This window comes from Mya arenaria, chromosome 16, assembly GCF_026914265.1.
Source record: "Mya arenaria isolate MELC-2E11 chromosome 16, ASM2691426v1".
Taxonomy (NCBI): domain Eukaryota; kingdom Metazoa; phylum Mollusca; class Bivalvia; order Myida; family Myidae; genus Mya; species Mya arenaria.
This window is the reverse complement of record NC_069137.1, coordinates 40096375-40117692: the sequence shown is the minus strand read 5'-3', so window position 1 is coordinate 40117692 and position 21318 is coordinate 40096375. Positions and strand designations below refer to the sequence as shown.

General features: G+C 36.6%; 1 protein-coding gene and 2 pseudogenes across 1 annotated transcript; all 3 read left to right on the top strand.

Annotated features, from left to right (window-relative positions):
• Positions 1-1848: 1848 nt before the first annotated feature.
• On the top strand, positions 1849-13495 carry LOC128221639 (zinc finger protein 845-like; annotated as a pseudogene).
• Positions 13496-14073: 578 nt separating this feature from the next.
• LOC128221638 (zinc finger protein 568-like) lies at positions 14074-15371 on the top strand (annotated as a pseudogene).
• Positions 15372-20714: 5343 nt separating this feature from the next.
• LOC128221637 (uncharacterized) lies at positions 20715-21233 on the top strand. The gene has a single exon (XM_052930242.1). It carries the CDS (start codon positions 20715-20717, stop codon positions 21231-21233), a length of 519 nt encoding a protein of 172 aa, XP_052786202.1.
• The last annotated feature ends 85 nt before the right edge of the window (positions 21234-21318 follow it).

Sequence of the window (21318 nt, the reverse complement as noted above, 5' to 3'; positions counted from 1 at the left end):
GTTTATATACAGATCAGTGTCGTTGAAATGAACAACAACCCTTATTAATGGTTATTTTGAATGTGTATTTTGCGTCATATCTGAGGTTAAATATTTCCGGACACAATCGTGAGTAAACTCCAGTACGCCTATGCGTAAAACTCAAGTAACAGAACATAAGGCAAGTGCGTTATCATTTCGACATCAGAAATATATATCGACCACTGAGGAAGTGTAATCCTGCGTATGTGCACCATTGTAGACCTTTATTGTTTTAATAAACAATCATACGCGTGGCTGACTGTACGTAAACACGAAGTTGCGTAATGAAATTTTGAAAAATCGAAGTTTTTGCCAAACCAGAAACCCGAATTTGGAAGAAAACTAAGGGAGGTAGGGAGTGAAGGGGTTTATATGTTGTCCGTCTTCGATCTGCATAGTCTCAACTCGACCCTAGCTACGCACCTGACAATCATTAAAATATGTAGAAATCGCTGTATTCAGTCTATTTTCCCTAAACAATAAGTCAAACAGGTATTGATTTATATAATCGATATCGATGACTGAGACGACGTCAAACATTTAATATCTTATCAATATATATATATATATATATATATATATATATATATATATATATATATATATAGTCGTCTCCGTCATCGATATATATATATATATATATATATATATATATATATATATATATATATATATGTATTGTTTGAATGGTCCATTTATATGTACGTGTACACACATTAACATAAAATTTAAACTAAGGGACAAAACTTTTGGCAATACAATATTACTCAGCTGTAGTAGCGTCCCTTAGTTATACTTTTTTCATGATAAGAAATAAAAACAAAGGTAAGCATTCACATATCGACGTGTTCATTTACATCTATTCTTCTTAATCTTTCAGATTTAAAGTTGTACTTAAAGCAAATGCTACCTTACCTGGTAATAGCACTTTGTTTATAGTGATTGGTTTTATAACAATGTTCTTTTTTGGATATTAAAGAATAATTACGGCAAACTTCAGTCTCACAGTGTTTATACGAGAGGTGCTGACGGGGTTTTATACAGTAATTATGTAGGCCGAATTTTATATAAATATTTTTATGAATAACTGGTAACACAATGTGGTTAACACGAAACAATTTGCGAATATTATTAGATTGTCTATTACCTAATATAAATGACCAGTAGAAATATTCTACCATAGAAACGACATTTGCAAATGTTCCCATATTGTTATTACCCGACTTGAAATTGAGATACTTATAACTTGTTTACCGTAATATGCCTGTGTATTTTATTGTTTTGATTTATTCAGACTTTATTAACATTGTAGTGCAGGTTGGTATTTTATTATATTTTATTTAATATTGTAAGGCTAGAAAATACGATGTTATTTCCAGACTGGTTTAAAATTGCTACTCTGGCTTTACAACCAGATTATGTCTGGTGTAATAGTATTTTATGAGACTGGTTGGTGTCTTTGATTCTAATAGGTCATGTCTTTTTCAGTTGATTTGAGAATACAGGCATGGAGAAAGCAACGGGGAGAATGCTTGACATCCGTTCCTGATTATGTTCGAGAGAAAACGAGTACAATTGTGACATAACATTGACTATTTTAATTGGGAGAAAATCATAATAAGTACTCTCACTATACGAAGTGAATAACGATCACACATAAATGTGATTCATATGGCGCTGCATTTTCTAAGAAATTCTGTTTTGCCACACTACATGAGTGCTGCTTTTTCTCTGAAATAACATTTACATAAACACAGGAAGATTCACATCGGAAATAAGGTCATTAAAGTGTGGACATATGGTGACACTTTTCTCTGAAAATCAAATTTACAAACCCACATGAGAATAAACACCGGAAAGATGCCATACAAGTGTGATTCATGTGATGCTGAATTTTCTCAAAGATCTTTTTTGCAGAGCCACATGAAAATTCACAATGTAGAGAAACCATACACGTGTGAAACATGTACTGCTGCCTTCTCTCGAAGATCTCATCTGCAGAGCCACATGCGAAGACATACAGGAGAGAAGCCATACAAGTGCGAGACATGTTCTGCTGCTTTTTCTCATAAAGTCCATTTGCAGAACCACAATAGAATCCATACTGGAGAGAAGCCATACAAGTGTGAAACATGTGATGCTGCTTTTTCTCAAAGTTCACATTTGAAGGGCCACATTACAATTCACACAGGAGAGAAGCCATACAAATGTGAATTATGTGATGCTGCATTTTCTAAAAGATCTCATTTGCAGAGACACTTTAGAATTCATAGCGGAGAAAAGCCATACAAGTGTGAGACATGTGGTGCTGCTTTCTCTCGAAGATCAACTTTGCATATCCACATGAGAATCCACACAGGAGAAATGCCATACAAGTGTGAGACATGTTCTGCTATGTTTTCCCAAAGATCATCTTTGAGGGGCCACTTTAGAATTCATACCGGGGAGAAGCCATACCAGTGTGAGGTATGTGGTTCTGCTTTTTCTCAAAGAGCAACATTGCAGGGCCATATGAGAATTCACACAGGAGAAAAGCCATACCAGTGTGATACATGCGGCGCTGATTTTTCACGAATATCTCAATTGCATCGCCACATGAGAATTCACACAGAAGACATCGCCAAATGAGAATTCCCACAGAAGAGAAAGTGTTAGGCATGTGGTGCTGTCTGTTTTGAAATATTTCCTTTGCAGAGCACACGCGGATTCGAACCTGATAGGAGCCATAAAGGTGTTAAATATGCTGTGCTGATTGTTCTTAGATCTACTATACAGCACCGCATAAGAATTCGCATAGAGGAGCCATACAGGTGTAAGAACTGTGTTGCTGTTTTTGTTTTTGTTCATACTAAGCTGTGATTTACAAAAACTCATGAGAATGTACACACGAGGACAGCCTTACACATGCGAGATATGCGATGCTGCTGTTTTACGGAATGCATCTTGAGAGGGATCTTATAATGTGCACTTAGTGCTTGTCTTACATAGGGGTATGCTACCTTAATACGTCCTTAGTTTACAAACAAACATGTTTTCCTTGAAATATACACCAAATCCTTAACCTTGTTTTCTTTATAGCTTTAGTTGTACATCTCAGGGTTTACGATTTATAATACTATATATAGTTTAAATAATAACATGAAAATGCAAACATTAACGAGGAAAACAGGTGTGCATTCCAGTTTAACTTTCAAGCGGTTGAATGTTGTTAAGGATGTAAATTATTTTTTTGAGTGAATGTTATAAAGTGAACATAAGTTTTTAGTATATAATTTTTAACTTCAGATTTTAATAATTAGTTGTATGTAACCATCGGCATCGTCTATAAACAGACGTCGTTAAATCTAGTTATGTTATGGTCTTGTCACCATCAGTGATCTTCCAGTTTATTTATTGTGTAGATGATAACTTTCATAAAAGGCTTTAAAATTCCATTTTAGAACTTCCAAGTGATACATACTTTCGTTTAAATAATGGATAACTACCCCCAACCCCACTCCCTCCTCCCCTCCACTACCACCAAAATGTTATTTTTGAAATTGGCAATAAAAAGAACGAAAATACTGATATATATTTATAACGAAATGGTTACATTATATGTTCAAGCAACTTAGTTTAATCCGTGAAGTTGAAAACGGTATGAAAAGGTATGACATCTTTTTCAATCCATGAACTCAGTTAAACCACTTGACACTGTTTCTGTCATACTAACCGATTCAGCACCGCGTCGTTAGACAAACGACAGGACATGTTAACATTAGTTCATACCGTAAATTCATCGACACTTTTGTTTTCGTCTCCGTCCGAAATTATATCTGACGAATGAACTCGTCGTAACATCTCAACCTGTAGAGCGATGAACACTATCAATGAACTAAAATGAAAAAGAATCTATGTCGAACAACATTGATGTAGCTGATTTGTCAATTGTACACAATTCTGACGGCACGTTTACTGTGCAGAATAAACCCCGTGTGCCATCTTTTGTTAAAGATGCACTTTTACTCCGAAATGAGATTAACCATGTATAATACAATTTTTTGAATTTACCAAAAGGGATTTATATAAAATGTTTAAAGGATACTGCGTTTATTTTGAATGAAATATGTAGAAAACACGGAATTTCTACCTTATGAGACAATAGTAGATTACAGTTAATCTCTTAGCATACACCAATCTGCATTTACTAATTTTGCCTTTTTAGCTATTAAATACACGGTTATAACCTTGTTATCAGTAATTAATATTTTTCATATGTAGGAAATTGGAGGTTTATCACTCAAAATGCATGTTTTTTTATACGTATATGTGTATGCATTGATGTTGAATAAGAGTGTCACTTTAAATGCACATACTACGGGCCGATCAACTTTGTGTGTAAGTAGTTTTCTGTTGTTGTTTTTATTTCGTATCCGATCGTTTTATACGTTGAATTGAAATGAATCAATGTTAATTATGTGTTGTTAAAGATCGTCTAACACAAAATGTGACGTGTGTTTTACTAAATGGTTTTATTGAACTGCATTTCAAAGAAGTCATGATGAATAATTTAAATATCAATGTTAGCATTTTTTTACTATCAAATATTTTGTTTTTAAAGGTTCAAGCCTTCGGGCCATTACGGATCAGGTGTGCCATTATGGACAGACGGTACACTAACACCGTTTATTAACCTCTTCAAACGTTTTGAACGATTTAAAAACGCTTTCTTTGCATAAAATGTTCAACAGAATTTTCTAATTCAAGTATAATTCCTTTTCGACACTTCAATACCGTTGCCGGTTTGCGAAATAATATTTATTTATTATTCAATATTAGGGTAGTGTAAGAGGATAGTGTGTTTTATAATAATTTGAAATATTTGTTACTCTTCGTTGAAAACATTACACTCCTTGAATTGCTTTATACATGATCTGCCAACTGTTCATCTATGTAAAGGAGGATTGAAGGTGGTTTTCCAGCATTTCGGAAGATTGACTGATTGAAGGGGTGACCATAAGGGACCATTTTCTCAGAAAGCTGATCCGTCATGTTATTTGAGTGACCATTAGATTTGTTACCTTTGAATCACTAATAAAACTTTTATGGATTTGTTTACGACCTGACTGACTAGTGACCTCATCAAAATTATTCTTGGAATATGAAGACTTTCTCCCACTTCAGATCAGTAGATCCAAAAATTTAGCCATAGTGGAAATCCTTATATTGCCCAAGGACAAAGCTAAAACTTGTACCCGTATGGAATTCCTTTTTATTGTTATCACATATATACCTCCCTTGTTGAAGACCATCGTCTGTAGCATCATGGAAACTATTCATTTATCTCTCCAATTGGCACCAAAACCATGACAACGACGAATTATCGCATCAATTATTTTTAAATTAGTCTCACAACGCACTGAAGAGTTCCAACAAAGAAAACACATTTATCTTTATTTTGTTGAACTGAGGTGGGAGAAAATGCACTTACCAAAGCCATTCGTGTAAGATCCATCCCTACCCTCGCGCAGTGTGTTCTAGTGATACTCGGTAAACCTCGTTTCGGTAAAAAGCCCTACGGTCGGGTTGGAATGAAATTATCTTACACTCTCGGCCATGGAAAATACCTTTAAAGGGGCTGTACTCCGTATGATGAAAAAGCGAAAAAAGAGAAGAAAATTCGAAAACTGACATAAACTTGGTATCGATGTGTACAATGCATTGAAACTTACTAACTGAAGTACCACATAGTTTACAAATATTTTTTTTTTCGCAGTCTTCGTATTTTACCATTTAAAATATTACTAGATATGTCTACCTTGTAGAATTCATTCCTTATGCGTGATTGGCTAGTCGATGTTATCATGTGATATTATAGTTAGGTATATAGCTTAAATATTCCAACTGTTTACGGTAAGCCTTTGTAGCACAGTGGATACAACACTGGACTGCAATTTTGACGACACCGGTTAGAACCCGATTTTCATCGATGTTTTTGAAATCCTTTTTGTCAGTTATTACATTCTCACTAGACCTGCTAGATGACTTTCCGTGTGGGACAAGAAAAAAATAGTTGTATGCATCTTTCGTTTGAAACCGTTAGTAACGCTTTTAGCCTAACGTTTTTAGCCATAAAATATAAAAAAAAATCGAAAGGAAAAATGAAAATCTGCGATTGAGTATTCTATTAACAGTTTTGTATCACTTGTTTGCCGATACCTACGCGTAAACATTTGCTCATATCAAGAAAAACAAAAAAATAAGAGAAAGTTGTAAAAACGGTAAATCTGTGAGAGGGCAGCTTTAATGAACATTGTTAGAGCCTTGACTTTTTTTAATGTCAAGTACACAGTACTTTGAGTTGTTAAACACTTCAAATCAGGGTTATCTCGCATATAAATAGATTGTCAATTTAATACGTAGGAAATTGATATAGTGGTGTCTAACCTTTATATATTCGCCCTGTGCGCAGTTATTTCCCTTTTTTGTAAATTGGTCATTTCTATAAATTGATTTATACTTGAGTCATCTGTTATATTTTGCATTCAATGGCATCAATTACCGCAGTCAGGTGCAACTATATCAAGCGGTGAAATGACGGCCATGTCAGATTTTGATGATGCTTATCAGGTAACTTGGAAACATTCATAATTATGAACATATTATTTATATAAAATTTCCCTTCAATATAGTGGAAATATATACAAACTATATGTGTCACGCTTTTCCTAGCCTAAATTACTTTTTACACATATTTTTTTTTTAAATACATTTAAACGCTGTTTATCTGAAGTAATCATCACCAAATAAAAACATTGGCTTAACGATAATAGATTACGATTACAAATTGTTTAGTACCAAAAGTGGGTAGTCCAAATAATTGTACGTTGACAGATTTTTTTTAGATTTTTGATATGGCAAATCCTTCACGTACAAATTGTTTAGTATCAAAAGTGGGTAATTGTTCCGATCAGGATTCCGGGTTAAAGCATATAGCGTCTATAAAACATCATAAAAACAAGAAATATTACCAGATAATGTTATTTTATATTAGTTCCGTACACAAAAAATAAATATCCAACTTATAATTATGAGTTTGACGGCTTTTCTTCATTTCATTCTGTCAAAACATAACGATATATACATAAAGGGCACCTGCAAGGCTTCAGGGCACAGTTTTAAATCGCTCGGAACATTTCGGCCATGGCCGAGTTGTTACGATTGTATAACGAGGTCTATCTTGAAGCGTAGTCGGAGGACGCCGAGTTATTACGATTGTATCGAGTTGTTTCCCTTCGCATAATTGTTTTCTGTGTCAGTCAACTTTCGTTTTATTGGAAAGGTAAACAACTTGTTTTAATGCATTAAATGCTTGTTTAGTGCAAAATAACATTTCACATACATGGTAAATTATGAATATTACTCTTTATGATTAATTTCAACCATAAAATACTTCACTTCAAACGATTTCAATATTTTTAAAACACCCCCGTTTTTTGCACATTCCCGTTTAGACGTTAGGGATTGGAAGAATCCCGTATAACACGTCTATTATTTTAGACTACAAAAGTGGGTAGTTATATTCAATCAAGATTCTGGGTTAAAGCATATTACGTCCATAAAATATCATAAAAACAAGAAATAATACTAGATTATGTTTTTTTTATATTAGTTCCGTACACAAAAAAATATCCAACAAATAATTACGAGTTTGATGGGGTTTTCTTCATTTCATTCTGTCAAAACATAATGATATATACATGTACATGAAGGGCACCTGCAATGCTGCAGTTCACAGTTTTACAACAATTGGAACACTTCGGCCATGACCGATTTGTTACGATTATATTTACAAGGTCTATCACGAAGCTTGTTGAGAGGTGGCCGAGTCATTACGATTGGGTTGAGTTGTTCCGCTTGGCATAATCGTTGTCTGTGTCAATCAAGTTTTGTTTTATTGGAAAGGTAAATTATGTGTTTTAATGCATTTAATGCTTGATTTGTGCAAAATAGCTTTGCACTTACATGGTAAAATATGAATATAAACCTTTATTATCCATTTCAAACATAAAATACTTCACTAAATACAATTTTGTTATTTTTTACCAGCCATTATATTTAAACAACACAACCCAAAATAAATAGCGCATTATCTGACATAGATGTTTATTACATATGCGGCTAAATGTGCTTCATTATCACCTCAAATTGATGTCTGCGGGCTAAAAAGACCCTAGACATTTTGGGGAATTTTGCGTCGTGAAAATGCTGATATTGGGAAATTTTACAGTTAAAAAAAAGCTGTCTAGTCTCCTGCGAATTAGGACATGATTTAATATATGTTTATTTTTCCTTTAAAAGACCCACACTGGCTGAAATATCAATCCTTTGGGTGTAAATTTCTATTGCAATAAATCATGACAGATAACATTTCATATTTCAGATCTAAGATAATGATAAAAATAAATGATTTCTGAGTTCAATTACCAAAAAACTTCATCTCACATGATTTATAAAGATGTTGAAAATGAACCAGTACAGGTAAAAAGAATTTAAAAAAAAAAAAAAATGGATTGGGATTTTGTTCTGAAGGTTGGGAAAAATATCTTATATTTTGCTTTGGGAATGGGTCCGATAGTCGGACACGTGGGTACTAGAGAAAAAGCCCTGGTATGGTGTGAAAACTATACGATGATCAAGTTCGAAACAATGAATGATAGATATGAGTTAAATACCTAAGCGAACCGTAATTTTGACTTCATAATATCCTCGATATCTTTGAATAATCGATTTGGGATAAATGATAAAAATAACATAGAAAAAATTATATTGGGATAAAAAGTGATTATTTCACATAAAGGGTGTACGGATTAACAGTGTTAAATGTAGAAGATGTAGTCAAGTATCTTGTGTTTATGTTAGAGTACCTCATAATTAATTTCTAAACCACCCTTATATTTTAAAGGCCTAGTTTCAGCCTTCTATGAGTGAACCCCCCACCCCCCCCCCCCCAAAAAAAAAAGAAGAAAAGAACAACAACAAAAAAACATGTATTTGTACACATCCTCTGTTAATTGATCTTAATCTTATTGCCTAATTGTCTTATCAGATCTCCAATCTGAGTATCCTGCTGTGCAGTTTGGGGTGTTTAATTATAAAAATGGACCCTAAATGGCCCTGAGCCAATAAACGAATACACAGGAAATTGGCCCCTACTGTGACACCAGTGCAATTAGCAAGAGATGCACAACAGGGGATTGTCATGCCAAACATTCCTTAAACTAGGCCTTTAAGTTATTATGTATTATATATAACTGTATAACACTTTATAATAATATGCCACTATATATACCACTGACTTTTTAGCGTTTATACACTTGTTATACCATATACAATATTTTTATAAATAGTCGGTTCAAAAGCTCGCATGAGCTTATGTTGTATTGTTTGTATCTTGTCGACTCAAAATAAAACCTATCTTATCTCAGTAAAATGTGAAGAAATAGTTTGGTATGTGAAAATGGAAGATATAGGCTAGGTAATCTTATGATAACTATAATAGTTTGCTTCTGTGAAAACATGTAGTAAGTAAAGGCTAGAGGTACATAACAAAGTTTTTGCTTCCGTCCCTAGGCATAATAATGTATGTAAGGGGCTTTTCAAATTTTTTTTTAACAGTTAGACATTCATGTTTCTTGTTTGTGATTGTTTGTTTTTGTGTTCCATGTCTTTAGTGTTTACGCTTTACCATTAAAAGGGGTTTATGTTTAAACATTTGGTTACTGGACTTGTTTCTGTAGTTTTGCATATAAATATTCATTTAGTCATGTTCTCTTTTATGCTGCACTCTCACTTATTGGCCGTTTTGACAACCTTTTTAATTTTTGTCTTGACACGAGCCAATTTATGCGAAAATGCATTGAAACCAGTTATATAAGACTGCTGACAAAAATATATCAATATTTCACTAACCTTAGCCGTAGGCTGAGGGTGAGCTATTAGGATCGATGGATGTTCGTAGTCTGTCCACACTTAGTTTGTTAACACTCTAGTTGTAACATTTTTGCCTCAATTGTCATGAAACTTGGTCAGGATGTTTGTCCCAGTAATAACTCTGAAGAATTCGAAAATTGGTCATCTGGGATGAAAAATTAGGTCACATGCCCCCCCCCCCCAAAAAAAATAAAATAGAAAAATCTTGTTAACACTCTAGAGGCTATTTTTTCTGTCCAAAAGATCTTAGAAATTTTTCAGAAAGGTTGTTTTGTTGATTTCTAGATTAAGTTCGAATATGGGTCATCTGGGGCCAAAAACTAGGTCACAGAGCTTAAATATGGAAAAACGTTGTTTACACTCTAGAGGTAACATTTTCAGCCCAAATATCCTGGATTTTTTTAGAAAGTTTGTTCGATGGTTTCTAGCTCAAGTTGGAATATAGGTCATCTAGGGTCAAAAACTAGGTTAAAGAGCCCAAATATGGAAAAAAAAACTTGTGAACACTCTAGAGGTAACATTTTCAGCCTAAATATCCTAGAAATTTGTCAGAAAGGTTATTTTGATAATTTTTAGGTGAAGTTCGAATATTGGTCATCTGGGGTCAAATACTAGGTCACAAAGCCCAAATATGGAAAAACCTTATTAACTCCTAGAGGCTACATTTTCAGCCCAAATATTCTGGAAATATGTTTAAAAGGTTGTTTTGATGATTTCTATGTCAGGTTTGATTATGGGTCATTTGGGGTCAAAAACTAGGTCACAGGGCCCACCTATTGAAAAGCCTTGTAACTTATTAAGAGGCTACATGATAATCTTTAGGTCAATTTCAAATATTGGTCATTTGGGGTCAAAATCTAGGTCATAGATCCCAGTTCTCACTATTTAGTATAAATTTCTTGAACGTCAAGGTTGGCACTGTAGTGTAGAGATAAAGCATCTGATTCCTCATCTGTTGGTCATGTTTATAAAATCCTATCAGCGGTTGTTTGCATGTAGGAAGTTTACATCATTCCAAAAGTTCAGACCGTTTTACAGGTGAGCGATCTAGGGCCATCATGGCCTACTTGATATTTTTAAGTTAAAAAAATACGTTAGTAACACCTTAAGCCATAAAACATTAATTTTCGAACAGAAATATGAACATCTCCGATCTGATATTTTGCCAGCAGTCTTAGGTCACAAGTTTGCAGATATTTAAAACAATTTCTCATTCTTAAGACAAAAAAGAAATTGTTTGTAAAAATGGTATATCTGTGAGAGTGCAGCTTTAATGCAAACACTCAAATTTTCTATTCTATTTTTGTTTACCAATTGTCATTCGGAACACATCGGCCATGTTGTATAAAAAAACCGAATGTGTTTAGACGTTTAACAATGTCAGAAATCTTCACACTTTAACTACGCTGCAAGTAGATCGCGTAGTAATTTCAATTTAATTTTGATTGTTAATTATGTTTGCAATTATACTCTTCACTGTGTAATCAATTTAAACTTAGATGTATATACAAATACACGTGAAAACACCACATTTAATTAATAATATTATTCAAAGTTTTACAATCTTCTTCTTCTGATGTTCCATCATATATCCAAGCCTGTTTTCATTGAAAAAAGTTGTGCTAAAACCCGGTCTCCGGTATCAATCTTGGTAAAAAAAGCCGTATAGGATGGGTGGAACGGGGACGATACTGGCAGTTTTGCTGCACTGATACCGAAGTTTGAATGTTTTGATAATGTCAGCTACCAATTACCCATTATCTCAAGATGCATTTGATCTGTAAAAAGATGGAGATTATAGGCAGCCTTAATTGAGTCCTTACGTTTTCATTATACTTAAATGCGAGACTCAGAAAAGCAAATTATTCATGGGATGACTTGTTTATATTTTGATTTGGTTTTTGATTTATTCCAGGTGACTGGGTGTTGGATTTATATGTCGGATGTTACACGAAATGCTACTGTAAAGAGTTTGATACACACCTAAATCGGAGAAATAATGCATGTTTGCAAAGTTCCTGTGACGGTTACAATAGGAGAAATACTTCAAAATTAAGAGAATATGAAAAGTGAAGCGAGGCCATTCAAGTGCGGAATATGTTTCTTCGATTTCGTTGATAGTAGGCATTTACTGGTACACATGAAAATACACACTGGAGAGGAATCATTCATGTGTGAAGCATGCGGTGCTGCTTTTACTTACAGATGCCATTTGAAAAGCCACATGCGAACACACACAAACGAAAAGCTATTCAAATGTAAGACTTGTGATTCTGATTTTTCTAGAAGGGCAAGTTTACAGTTACATATGCGACCTCACACACGGGAGAAGCCATACAAGTGTGTGACATGCGATGCTGCTTGTGCCCAAAAGCCTAATTTACAGAGACACGTGAGAATACACACAGGGGAGAAGCCATACAAGTGTGTGACATGTGATGCTGCTTTTGCACAAAAGCCTAATTTACAGAGACACATAAGAATACACACAGGGGAGAAGTCATACAAGTGTGTGACATGTGATGCTGCGTGTGCCCAAAAGCCTAATTTACAGAGACACATGAGACTACACACAGGGGAGAAGCCTTACAAGTGTGTGACATGTGATGCTGCTTTTGCCCAAAAGCCTAATTTACAGACACACATGAGACTACACACAGGGGAGAAGCCTTACAAGTGTGTGACATGTGATGCTGCTTTTGCACAAACGCCTAATTTACAGAGACACATGAGACTACACACATGAGAGAAGCCATACAAGTGTGTGACATGTGATGCTGCTTTTGCCCAAAAGCCTAATTTACAGAGACACATGAGACTACACACAGGGGAGAAGCCTTACAAGTGTGTGACATGTGATGCTGCTTTTGCCCAAAAGCCTAATTTACAGACACACATGAGACTACACACAGGGGAGAAGCCTTACAAGTGTGTGACATGTGATGCTGCTTTTGCACAAACGCCTAATTTACAGAGACACATGAGACTACACACATGAGAGAAGCCTTACAAGTGTGTGACATGTGATGCTGCTTTTGCCCAAAAGCCTAATTTACAGAGACACATGAGACTACACACAGGGGAGAAGCCATACAAGTGTGTGACATGTGATGCTGCTTGTGCCCAAAAGCCTAATTTACAGACACACATGAGACTACACACAGGGGAGAAGCCTTACAAGTGTGTGACATGTGATGCTGCTTTTGCACAAACGCCTAATTTACAGAGACACATGAGACTACACACAGGGGAGAAGCCTTACAAGTGTGTGACATGTGATGCTGCTTTTGCACAAACGCCTAATTTACAGACACACATGAGACTACACACATGAGAGAAGCCATACAAGTGTGTGACATGTGATGCTGCTTGTGCCCAAAAGCCTAATTTACAGAGACACATGAGACTACACACATGAGAGAAGCCATACAAGTGTGTGACATGTGATGCTGCTTGTGCCCAAAAGCCTAATTTACAGAGACACATGAGAATACACACATGAGAGAAGCCATACAAGTGTGTGACATGTGATGCTGCTTTTGCACAAACGCCTAATTTACAGACACACATGAGACTACACACATGAGAGAAGCCATACAAGTGTGTGACATGTGATGCTGCTTTTGCACAAACGCCTAATTTACAGACACACATGAGACTACACACAGGGGAGAAGCCTAACAAGTGTGTGACATGTGATGCTGCTTTTGCACAAACGCCTAATTTACAGACACACATGAGACTACACACATGAGACTACACACATGAGAGAAGCCATACAAGTGTGTGACATGTGATGCTGCTTGTGCCCAAAAGCCTAATTTACAGAGACACATGAGCATACACACATGAGAGAAGCCATACAAGTGTGTGACATGTGATGCTGCTTTTGCACAAACGCCTAATTTACAGAGACACATGAGACTACACACAGGGGAGAAGCCTTACAAGTGTGTGACATGTGATGCTGCTTTTGCACAAACGCCTAATTTACAGACACACATGAGACTACACACATGAGAGAAGCCATACAAGTGTGTGACATGTGATGCTGCTTGTGCCCAAAAGCCTAATTTACAGAGACACATGAGACTACACACATGAGAGAAGCCATACAAGTGTGTGACATGTGATGCTGCTTGTGCCCAAAAGCCTAATTTACAGAGACACATGAGACTACACACAGGGGAGAAGCCATACAAGTGTGTGACATGTGATGCTGCTTTTGCACAAACGCCTAATTTACAGAGACACATGAGAATACACACATGAGACTACACACATGAGAGAAGCCATACAAGTGTGTGACATGTGATGCTGCTTTTGCACAAACGCCTAATTTACAGACACACATGAGACTACACACAGGGGAGAAGCCTTACAAGTGTGTGACATGTGATGCTGCTTTTGCACAAACGCCTAATTTACAGAGACACATGAGACTACACACATGAGAGAAGCCATACAAGTGTGTGACATGTGATGCTGCTTTTGCCCAAAAGCCTAATTTACAGAGACACATGAGACTACACACAGGGGAGAAGCCTTACAAGTGTGTGACATGTGATGCTGCTTTTGCCCAAAAGCCTAATTTACAGACACACATGAGACTACACACAGGGGAGAAGCCTTACAAGTGTGTGACATGTGATGCTGCTTTTGCACAAACGCCTAATTTACAGAGACACATGAGACTACACACATGAGAGAAGCCTTACAAGTGTGTGACATGTGATGCTGCTTTTGCCCAAAAGCCTAATTTACAGAGACACATGAGACTACACACAGGGGAGAAGCCATACAAGTGTGTGACATGTGATGCTGCTTGTGCCCAAAAGCCTAATTTACAGACACACATGAGACTACACACAGGGGAGAAGCCTTACAAGTGTGTGACATGTGATGCTGCTTTTGCACAAACGCCTAATTTACAGAGACACATGAGACTACACACAGGGGAGAAGCCTTACAAGTGTGTGACATGTGATGCTGCTTTTGCACAAACGCCTAATTTACAGACACACATGAGACTACACACATGAGAGAAGCCATACAAGTGTGTGACATGTGATGCTGCTTGTGCCCAAAAGCCTAATTTACAGAGACACATGAGACTACACACATGAGAGAAGCCATACAAGTGTGTGACATGTGATGCTGCTTGTGCCCAAAAGCCTAATTTACAGAGACACATGAGAATACACACATGAGAGAAGCCATACAAGTGTGTGACATGTGATGCTGCTTTTGCACAAACGCCTAATTTACAGACACACATGAGACTACACACAGGGGAGAAGCCTAACAAGTGTGTGACATGTGATGCTGCTTTTGCACAAACGCCTAATTTACAGACACACATGAGACTACACACATGAGACTACACACATGAGAGAAGCCATACAAGTGTGTGACATGTGATGCTGCTTTTGCACAAACGCCTAATTTACAGACACACATGAGACTACACACAGGGGAAAAGCCTTACAAGTGTGTGACATGTGATGCTGCTTTTGCCCAAAAGCCTAATTTACAGACACACATGAGACTACACACAGGGGAGAAGCCTTACAAGTGTGTGACATGTGATGCTGCTTTTGCACAAACGCCTAATTTACAGACACACATGAGACTACACACAGGGGAGAAGCCTTAGAAGTGTGTGACATGTGATGCTGCTTTTGCACAAAAGCCTAATTTACAGAGACACATGAGAATACACACATGAGAGATGCCATACAAGTGTGTGACACGTGATGCTGCTTTTGCCCAACATCCTAATTTACAGAGACACATGAGAATACACACATGAGAGAAGCCATACAAGTGTGTCACATGTAGAACTGCTTTTGTTCAAAACAGTGATTTACAGAAACACATGAGAATTCACACAGGAGAGAAGCCTTTCAAATGTGATACATGTAATGCCGTTTTCGCTCAAAGCTGTACTTTACAAAAACACATGAGAATACATGCAGGAGTGAAGCCTTTCAATTGCGAGATCTGTGATTTCGCTTTTACCCGGAAGCAGCATTTACTTGATCACATGAGACGTCATACTCGAGAAAAACCATACAAATGTGAGACATGTGGTGTTGCTTTTACTCTAAAACCAAACTTACAGAGTCACATGAGAATTCACACAGGAGTGAGGCCTTACAAGTGTGAGAAATGTGGTGTTGCTTTTACTCAGTCACATGAGAATTCACACAGGAGTGAGGCCTTACAAATGTGCGAAATGCGGTGCTTCTTTTAACCCAAGACAGCATTTACAAGTTCACCTGAAAATTCATACATGAAAGGAGCCATCTAGGTGAGAGATAAGTTGTGTTGCTTTTGCGCAAAGATGTCATGTTTTTATGGAACACATGCGAATAGGTGCAGGTCGATGAAGTGAAACACAAGAAGATACCACATTATGATATAAGAAATACATGTATGAGACATATGGTATTAGTTGAGCTAGATGGGATATGTTACAGAATCAAGTGAAGGGACATTCAGATGTAATATAATTATGTGAGACAATGAGTTATATTCACAAGAATTTATTGAGCTACACCCCTTGAAGAATAAAAAACATGACATGTACATGTAATGTTTTGAAAAAGAAGCACGGTGCTTTGTTATCTTGTACTGTGTAACTATTAAAACAGACAATAAATGCACCCGACAAACCTGAAGTATATTAAAGTATATTATAAAATTAGAAAGGTGCATTCTTCTTTTCTTCATCAAGTATTAACTTTTTCAACTATTTTAAAAAAGGACGTTATTTAGGGACTAAAATTTATATCGGGCCAAAATGATTTTCAATCCGTTTTATGAAAAAAATAATAAAAAAAATGCATTCAATCCTTATTTGAACACAATCATTGTTTCATTGAAATGGGAGGTAGACAACAACAAAGTTTACTAAGTTTACCATCCGGGAAATGAATCGCAAAGCGAAACGTCGTTAGGCCTAAAAAATACATTTGGTTCTGGTTACCCGACCCTACCTACGAAATAGGCGCCGACCCTACCTACGAAATAGGCGCCGACCCTACCTACGAAATAGGTGCCGACCCTACCTACGAAAGTTAGTTTAAAAAAATGAAAAACTAATTATATTATATACATAAGTATATATATATTATTTTTATTGCTTTTCAATATGTATTTTTAAACCTTGAGTGCTTTATACAGAATATTACTTAAACACCATTCTCCAATGTAGAAGGTGACATTCTTATATAAAGCCCAATAAAAAAAAAGCCTACCTACCCTACCTATTTTTGAAAATGGTGCAACCCTAACCGAACCTTTTTTTAGGCCTTAGTTCATTTGAAATTTGGTTCCTGCCTTTACGCATTTGAAATAGTTGCATGCCTCTTTGAGTCGACTGCTAAACGTAGCAGGTATTACATTTTTCCGTCGCCAGCGGCGTCGTCGGCTCCTTCGGCGTCACATTTGTTTTTCGAACGAAAAACAGGGGCTTTCATTTCCTTTTGATTTCTTTGCAAATAAATATTTTAATTTAATAGTTAAATGAAGAATCGTAAGTTTTAGCTCCTATCATTTTGTACGTTGTTTATGAATAAAATTCACCACTAAAATTGGCGAAAGTCATTCATCAAGTTTCGCTTTGGTTTCTATCGGCACATTTGAATTCTGATCACAACAGTTGTGTCGTGCAATTTCATTGGCTGATGACTGCCCACACGTCAAATAGCGAGTTTGAAAAATTAAAAGCGCTGTGTGAAAAATCGATGCATTGTGCTATCTATCATAATGCAATAGTAAGAAATGCATTGTGCATACTATCAGAATGCAATAGTAAGAAATGCATTGTGCATACTATCAGAATGCAATAGTAAGAAATGCAATGTGCATACTATCAGAATGCAATAGTAAGAATTGCATTGTGCATACTATCAGAATGCAATAGTAAGAAATGCATTGTGCATACTGTCAGAATGCAATAGTAAGGAATGCATTGTGCATACTATCAGAATGCAATAGTAAGAAATGCATTGTGCATACTATCAGAATGCAATAGTGAGAAATGCATTGTGCATACTATCAGAATGCAATAGTAAGAAATGCAATGTGCATACTTTAGTAATTCTAATGATTTACATCGTGTAAAATTACGAATTTACGAACGCATCCAGGATTGCGCAATTGGTGATCCATCTATCCCTAATCTTTTCAATATAAATAGGATAAATAAAATCGAGATAAATCCTGTGGTTGGTGGTCTTAAACAGTAGAAATCAGTAAAAAAAATCGCGTGCAGATCCGTAAATTCACTATAAAATATATATGAGAAATATATAACTTGAATACATAAATAAAGAACAAAAACATAATTTATAAGTAAATACGGAATGTAATATTCAAAAACCGTGACAAAAGAGACAAAAACGCCGGAGATATCTGCCACTTGGTTGTCCTATCAGCGCAGTGGTCAGTGCATAGGCGACCCGGGTTCGACTCCCGGACTGGCGCATGTGAGTTTTGTTTGTGCTCACCAAGCCGGACAAGAAGGTTTTCTGCGAGAACCCCGGTTTTCCTAAGACACAAAACCAAACTCTCTTGTAATCTCGTGCCAACGAGAGTGATGTATAAATGATGCTCGAATAAGTTGTTTCAAAATCGTTGTTAAATAAATAAGTTTAAACTAGATATACGCCACAGTATAATGGCGACTGCAACAGCCAACTGGGCATTCGGAACACCTCGGCCAGTGTCCATTGAAAACAACCTCGTATGTATGGCGGTAAATCAGAAGAAGTAGATCGATCTTTTTTAAATAACAGTACAAATTAATTATAGTGTTTTAACGTGTGCTTTGTATTACTAATTTAAAGGTTATTATTGCATAAAAATACATTCTCGATAGTAAAGTCATCAAGCTAAACTGTTGAATTGAAATTACTACGTGATCTACAAGCAGATTAAGTAAGATAGTAATATTTTTAAAGTTGTAAAACTTCCATGTACATCCGAGTTTGTCATCGGTGGAAAAGGGCCGAGGTATTCCATGTGCCAACGGGGCAGCATCGCTATTTAAAGGTACTCGCTTATGTTCTTGAACCCCCCCCCCCCCCCAAAAAAAAAAAAGAGAAGATTTTCCCGGTCATGCATCTGAAAACACTTCTTGTATCAGTATTTTACTCCTTGATATCGAAATTGCAGAAAAAAATGCAGTTAAAGTATTAAAAATGATTTTGGTCTAAGTGGTGTGTGAAACCAAGCCGGTAAAGTCGAGAAAACAATTACAAAACCGACGCCTAAACAAAAGGCCACCAGGACTTCAATAAATTAAAATACATTGATAATATCACGTGATTATGGCAATCAACCAATCACGCAACAACAATCGTAATTCCTTAAAAGCGTTTTTAACGATAATGACAAAGGTGGTCTAGTTGAGAAGATTTACTATTTTTACAACTTTTTTATTTTTTGTCTTGGAAAGGGCAATTTTTTGCGTGAATATCTGCAATCAAATGATGTATGTTAGCTGACAAAAACTCAGATCGTAGATTTTCATATTTCCGTTCGAAAATTAATGTTTTATGGCTTAAACCGTTACTAACGGTTTAAGAAAAACGCATAAAACATCAATTTTTGAACTGATAAAAAAAAACTTCGACCTAATTTTTTCAACAGTCTTATATAACTGGTTTCCATGGATTTTCGCAAAAAATTGCTCGTTCGAAGACAAAAAATAAAAAAAAGTTGTCAAAACGTGAGAGTGCAGCTTTTAAACTAAAGTACATTTTGCAAAAACATGAGATTGTACCTAATAATATATTTAAAATTAATTTAGTTGTATCAATCGCAACTTATGCAAAACGCATTTGACGAATACCAAAGCATTTACTGGACAAGGTAAATAAAATTATGTCGTTCTTCGGAGTCATTATAGTTTTCCAAGATAAATTTTAAACAGTATTGTCCAGGACTCAGTGTACATGTGTTCTATGAAACATAATATAAGTTTTCTTGCTTTAGTCTTAAGTCATCAGTCGTTCAAAAATAAGGTCAAGCTTCTTAGATTCATCCAAGCTCTCAATGCTTTTAAATGTCGAGTCTAAGATTGATGCAGTTAGAAATACCGAACATTCGTATTCTAGGTTGGTATTAAGTTTGCAACTAAGGTAAATCTTACGATCATACATCATTGACTATCTTCACTGTATTTGTCCACGTTTTATACAATGTAATCCAATTATCTACATCGCTCTTCGATCAAAGTCAGACTAACATTGAGTACTACCCCTGAACTTGGCGGTCATCTCAGTATTCGCATATGTAAACAAACAAAGTTTAATAGATGGCAGTGGACATTAATATAACGACGGGAGTACCGACGGACATGGAAGTGGACATTAATATAACGACGGGAGCACCGACGGACATGGCAGTGGACATTAATACAAAGACGGGAGCACCGACGGACATGGCAGTGGACATTAATATAACGACGGGAGTACCGACGGACATGGCAGTGGGACGGGAGTACCGACGGACATGGCAGTGGACATTAATATAACGACGGGAGTACCGACGGACATGGCAGTGGACATTAATATAACGACGGGAGCACCGACGGACATGGCAGTGGACATTAATACAACGACGGGAGCACCGACGGACATGGCAGTGGACATTAATATAAAGACGGGAGTACCGACGGACATGGCAGTGGGACGGGAGTACCGACGGACATGGCAGTGGACATTAATATAACGACGGGAGTACCGACGGACATGGCAGTGGACATTAATATAACGACGGGAGTACCGACGGACATGGCAGTGGACATTAATATAACGACGGGAGTACCGACGGACATGGCAGTGGACATTAATATAACGACGGGTGCACAGACGGACATGGCAGTGGACATTAATATAACGACGGGAACACCGACGGACATGGCAGTGGACATTAATATAACGACGGGAGTACCGACGGACATGGCAGTGGACATTAATATAACGACGGGAGCACCGACGGACATGGCAGTGGACATTAATATAACGACGGGTGCACAGACGGACATGGCAGTGGACAATAATACAACGACGGGAGTACCGACGGACATGGCAGTGGACATTAATATAACGACGGGAGTACCGACGGACATGGCAGTGGACATTAATATAACGACGGGAACACCGACGGACATGGCAGTGGACATTACTATAACGACGGGAGTACCCACGGTCTTGGCAGTGACATGAAGTACATGATATTCAACGATCAGCAGACACAGCAGAGACATAAAAACGACAGCAATATCGGCGGAAATGGCAAAATGGAAACGAC

Bases quoted from the DNA above. Each gene is read 5' to 3' on its own strand.
- LOC128221637 (XM_052930242.1), top strand. From the start codon at position 20,715: ATGGCAGTGGACATTAATATAACGACGGGAGTACCGACGGACATGGCA.